Source organism: Cynoglossus semilaevis, chromosome 4, assembly GCF_000523025.1.
Source record: "Cynoglossus semilaevis isolate Cse_v1.0 chromosome 4, Cse_v1.0, whole genome shotgun sequence".
In the NCBI taxonomy this organism is placed as follows: Eukaryota; Metazoa; Chordata; class Actinopteri; order Pleuronectiformes; family Cynoglossidae; genus Cynoglossus; species Cynoglossus semilaevis.
The window spans coordinates 17,165,647-17,171,161 of NC_024310.1; the positions used below are offsets into that span (position 1 = coordinate 17,165,647).

At 39.9% G+C, this 5,515-nt stretch overlaps 2 protein-coding genes across 4 annotated transcripts in view; one reads left to right on the top strand and one right to left on the bottom strand.

Annotated features, from left to right (window-relative positions):
• Positions 1-4,361, top strand: part of stx1a (syntaxin 1A (brain)) — a 43,949-nt gene extending 39,588 nt beyond the window's left edge. Inside the window, exon 10 of one of the 3 annotated variants that reach the window (XM_008309696.3) lies at positions 1,315-4,361. In XM_008309696.3, the coding sequence (XP_008307918.1) occupies positions 1,315-1,392 (78 nt within the window). In that variant the 3' untranslated portion in view covers positions 1,393-4,361. Of the gene's footprint in view, positions 1-203; positions 540-1,314 lie in introns of those variants that run through there. The other 2 variants (XM_008309697.3, XM_025055110.1) reach the window with 2 other exon arrangements.
• The window catches only part of LOC103378482 (caspase-1-like), a 3,689-nt gene continuing 2,258 nt past the window's right edge, over positions 4,085-5,515 (bottom strand). Inside the window, 4 exon segments of the mRNA XM_025055107.1 lie at positions 4,085-4,362; positions 4,457-4,566; positions 4,672-4,812; positions 5,479-5,515. The exon segment at positions 5,479-5,515 is cut by the window's right edge and continues 35 nt beyond it. Coding sequence (XP_024910875.1) covers positions 4,246-4,362; positions 4,457-4,566; positions 4,672-4,812; positions 5,479-5,515 — 405 coding nt within the window. The 3' untranslated portion in view covers positions 4,085-4,245.

The window sequence follows — 5,515 nt, forward strand, 5'->3', positions numbered from 1 at the left end:
AGCCCCACCCCTTGGTAACAACCTGCAACACGGTGGAATCACTATGCCACCTCCTGGTCAATGTCTACAACATCACGTATTTTTTCCACAATCCCAATTTATTTAAAGGGTCATCTGTATAATTTTTCCCTTCTTATATTCCAAACTAAAAGACAGCACACCCCTGAGTGATCACCACCTGTCTCTCTGCTCCTTCTGTCCAGAAGGTGATGCTGATTGGAGGTTGTGTTGCAGTGTGTGTGATGGTCCTGGTTATTTCCCTCTCAGTTGGACTCGGTTAGAACTGTCAGGAGTGTTCTAACAGAGCAGACAGGGTGTGACGTGATGACCTGTTACAGCGCCCCCTGCTGATGTCGTGTGTGTTTACTTTGATGTGATGTATTTTTATTTCAGTGCGATGCTTTAATGTCATGAGGGACACACGTCCTCAGCATGTGCATGTTTCTGTTGTGTGACATGAATATTTATTTGATCATCTGGTGAATGTATGCATTTTATTTTTATTTCACAAAGACAAATAAAAGTGCTGTAAGGTGGGATGACGGTTTTGGATGAGGTAGTGAAGTTGTTCCCAAACTTTTTCAGCTACATGTATGTAGATAGCACCTGCCCACCCTCATGTCAGTACATTCACAGCTATTATCATGTCTAACTCAAGGCACGTGGTCTAAAATGCAGCCCACAATTAAAGACACACAGTTAATTGCCTTAAATTAGTCCATGCTGCTGAGTTTCCTAACCTGATCAATTAAAATAGTTGTCTTGATTACACAGAGCAGTCTACAATAATTGTAATTATAAATCAATTATAATTAATTGCAGAAGCATTTATTAATTTGTTATGGAGTAGTTACATCTATACAGTCATTTACAACCGGCCATTCAAGGGGAACTGTATTGCTGATGTGGCCCCGGGTGAAAATGAGTTTGACTAAATCATGCCTAAATCTTTGGCTCAGTCCTTGGTAAAAAGTGCATACAAATCATCTAGTCCCATCTGTTCTGACTGCCACTCTTTGGTCAGTGACAGTTAACTCAGTGGTTTCTGGTCCCAGCCCTGACCACACATCGGTCACTTACTGTAAACACCCACCCTTCAACAGGCCGGTTCTGACCCATTAAGGCTGGTGCATGTAAAAGAGTTCCCCACACTCCAAAGACCGCCATCCTTGGCAGAAAGCCGTAGCCTGACAGCACCTACATTTCTTCATAAATATTAACAAAGTACATTTTCTAACATGTCTCCTCTCTCTGCTCCCCGTCTGCTGCCACGGACAAACGCCAACGTTTCTCCCGTCGTTTGACACTGTTCAGAAGAAAATAATGATTATTATATGTTGTGTGATTCTGGGTGTCGTCATTGCTTCCATAGTCGGGGGAACGTTGGCTTGAACACAACAAACACCACAGAGCAGATGTACACATTTAAACTGACAAAAAATGTTTAGCACCAATGTGTGTTTCCTACTGTACCATTCGTTAGAGACGCAGTGTAGACTAGGGGTCACCGACCTTTTTGAAACTGACAGATACTTCCGGAGTACTTAGAAATACAAAGAGCTACTTGTTTGATGCAGACTTCCTTGAAGAACGTAATAATAATAAAAAAAGAAAACGAATGCTGCTCTGTCAAGATCTGGGACATACAGCAGTACACACTCTTCTTACCATTGTCGTTGAACACATTTGAATATCACTGCAAGTGGAACTGATTCAAAAAGACCAGTCCAGTTCATTTTTTGACCTTCTTGTTGACTAGCTTTATTTTTAGAACATACTCGTTGGGCATCTCGTTGGTGACCCCTGGTGTATACAGTACAATCCACAGGTGTGTTCGCATGAGTTGCTCTTTTGTAGAAAAAATATTTAAAACAAAAAAAAAACATGGTGCTGCTGCAGAGATGTTTATCAGAGTGTTGTCAAAGATATGATTCGTGGAACCACAATGTACACAAATGTAATGTACTGTAATGCTATACTAATACATTCCAACTCCAAGTATGACGACTCTGCTGTGAAGTCAGTTCTGTGTTGTACAGGCCTCTGCTCCAGTGTTTCCACAGCCACCTCTTCTACAAACTGCTTTTGATTTTTTTTGTTTTCTTCTTTTTCTTTGATTTCTTTTCTCCTTCCCACGTGTCTCTGATGTTCTACCTTTACTAACCCTGCATGGATTAGTTCACTGTGAGGTGACGTTCTGTTCGTTGTTGCCAAAAGAACCGGTGGAATTTTTATTCTCTTCTTTAGTAAGAATCAAGGTCACACTGCCAAACTTTTCCTAATGTCATTAATTCACAGAAGCGCTGCTGTACCTGAGTTCAACGTGGCTTTCTGTGCAGTGTGTGTATGTTGTTCTGTGTGTGTGTGTGTGTGTGTTTGAGGGTGTATACCTTGTATAGCTGTAGTATTGTTCTTTTTTTATATATATAAATTCCCGTTGTTGTGGCGAGACATTGTCCTCGTGGAGACTTTTTGCAGATCCTCACTGAACGAGAGTGGGGATCTGAGAGTCTGAGTCTTTGAGATTCAAGAGTTAGTTTAGGATTAGAATTAGGGTTATATTAGAGTTAGGAATAAGGATTAGTTTTAGGCATATAATTAAAACATGTAGTTAAGGTTAGGGACTAGGGAATAGATTATATCCGTGTGTGTGGGTCTGTGTGTGTGTGCGTTTGATGCTACTGTATGTGTCTGACTTGTAAGTGGAAAGTGACTGTTTGTTTGTTAGGTTATAAAGTTGAATTGATTTGCATTTGCAAAAGTTTTAGGTGTGTTGAAAAAAATGGTTGAAAAGTAAGAATACTTTAACCGACCTCTTAGAAAGATAGAAATGCTAACAGTTTATTTTTACGAACAAATGTCAAATATCCAATAAAGGATTGGGGGATTATACCAAATCAGATCTTTCATTGGTAAAAACAGTTCTACTACGTAGGTAGTCCCAAACATCCTGGAGGACTGACATTAGACATGTGGGTCAGTTTGACTGGAGACAAAGGTCAGAGTCTTCCACAGATAAGGTTTGGTTTGGCTTTTACTCATCACTTCTAATCCTCCTATAAAGTTAATTCTAGTCACTAACCTACATATGAAAACGATGCTCACTGGCACCTTTTCTTTGTACAAAATACTCATTAGGACTGATGCTAGTGTTTATTTTGGTCTGGATTTTGTCCACAATGAGAACTTTAAAAAATTATTTATTATTCCAGTGTTTTTAAGTATTTTTTACTTTACAACAAATTTTTTACCCTGACCTGAAAATATTTTGCACAGTACTGTTAAAGCTTGCTAACACTGCCAGTATGTTCAAATATGAGGTTTAAAAAAGGAGTCCACATCTCAGTTGGATCAATAGTTCTGGTATGTAAGTGATTAAAAACTGCCGGTGTTTGGTGTCTTATTATGAAGCCTGAGCTTGAACATGACCACAACCCATCCTTCTGTTAATCTCCTATTTATTTTTATCAATCAATTCAATAAAAGCGTGAGCATGAATTCACCTTAGCCCCTGAGATTGATTTGTACATCCATCCAACATGAATCATCACATCGTGTCACCATGTTGTCCAGAGGTCACTGGGCCACATAAAAATAATTACTGACCTATGCTCTGATTACCTGCACTTTTTTAGTTTGGTCAGTCCTGAGACCTGTAAAGGGGAGTTCAGACCAAAATGCGACAGGCGCGGGTTAAGTGTAAATGGCGTCACAGCTAACGATTTAGTCGGCGGTGCCATTGGAGCTTCGAATGTGATGCGATAAATCGATTCGCTAAGGCAAAGCGAAGAAGTTGTGAACGCAAGAAAGTGACGTTTTTGGCGCACTTTATATTCATTTTAATACTGGTCGTATTATTTTATTTTGTTCTTTGTCTCGTCGCACCTTGACGACCGACGGGTCTGGGAACAATGTGTTACGTCTATTCAACAGTTCCGTGGAGCTGAAAATGTTTGCCACTACTTGTTGCAACCTTTGTGTCTGTTTTACATTGTTACAGTTGGGACTTTCCTTGAGAGCTAGGTCCGGCAGTAAGGTTATGTGACGCGCTGCTCCATGTCCAAGAAAGCACGCTGAGTCCAGGTATGTTTCAGGGTATTTAATAAGAAACCCACATGCACAGTAATAAAAAATGAACTGACCTGTGAAAACTTTTTTTGTTTTGTTATCGTGAATTTAGTTGAGCTATTTCACTAACATGCTCTCAGCTGTGGTTTAAAAATGGATGTAGCCACTGAGTTTGGCTCAAATGGTGTCGAGACCCGGAAAAAAGTAGAAGGCTTTGGTCATCGTGCATCTATCTTTGGTCGGCATCTGCCTGCATTTGAGACCAATGGAGAAATCCTCAAAGCGCCGCATCACCTTTGTGAAGCAAAGAAACAAAATAAGTAATATGAAGTCATTTTAACTCGTACACACGTACTCTAACATCTCACTAGAAACAGTAAACTCATACTTTTCTGAAAAGCACATCCACGTCGTCCTCATGGGCAGATGTGCAAAATACCTCCTTCAGGAACTGGATGAGAAACGACCCATTAACTTTGTGTCGGTATGAGCTTGTTTCTGCAGGAGAAACGTGGAGAAACTGAAACTCAAAATTCACTTCATAGCAGATGTCATGTAAGAACAGCTGTAGAATGGAGCAGTGTGGACAGCTGTTGAACTTACCAGGGGTGCAGGAGAGGAGAGAGATGAAGTCTTTCTCTTTGTGGACGATGTGTAAAGTGTCATCTTCTATGTCCTCTCCGCTTCTCTCTGAATCAGCTGCAGTCTCTGCATCCTTGCCAACAAGCACCGATCCATCATTACCTGCAACAATGGACATTTTTCAAGTAAATATCAGTGTTTCTGAAATGACTTGAAACTTCTAAGGCTACGTTCACTTCGGTCTTGTTGCTTAATTACAGTGTTTTTCTTGGAAAGGATTTTTGTCACTTATTGTTAACCTTTTAGTTTAAATGCGACCACCATCAAACTCTAATTTAAATGACGGGCAGAAGAAGAAACAATTGCATCCATTCATGGTGTGTGTATCAATTTGAAGAAGTGCAATTGATGTCAGTCAATTGAACTGCTTTGTCAGGTGGTTGACTCCCAAACCCTGCTTTACGAAATGTATTTTTATAGTTATTTCACATGAAAACTCCAATGAAATGCAGTACGACTGTTCAGACTGTGGTCTCTTTGAAAACATTTGTTATGTATCTGGTTAACATGAATGTTACAAAAATAATGTGGAAAAACTAGGGTCATCTTATAACCGTCGTCTAACCGTTGACACGTTGATTAGTTGTCTGGGGTCGCTACACGACCGCAACAGCACAGGGCGCCATCTTACCTTTACGTTTAGGTATGGCATGTAAAATACATTGTTTATAGTCAAAATTAAAAGGGTGTGTAATTATTGTTTGGGTGATTTTCTTAGCATTTCAATAAAACAAAGTAGATAGCTGATGTCAAGAGATGGCAGGTTACCTCCTCTGCAGGCCTGGATGATGATGATTTTGGTTTT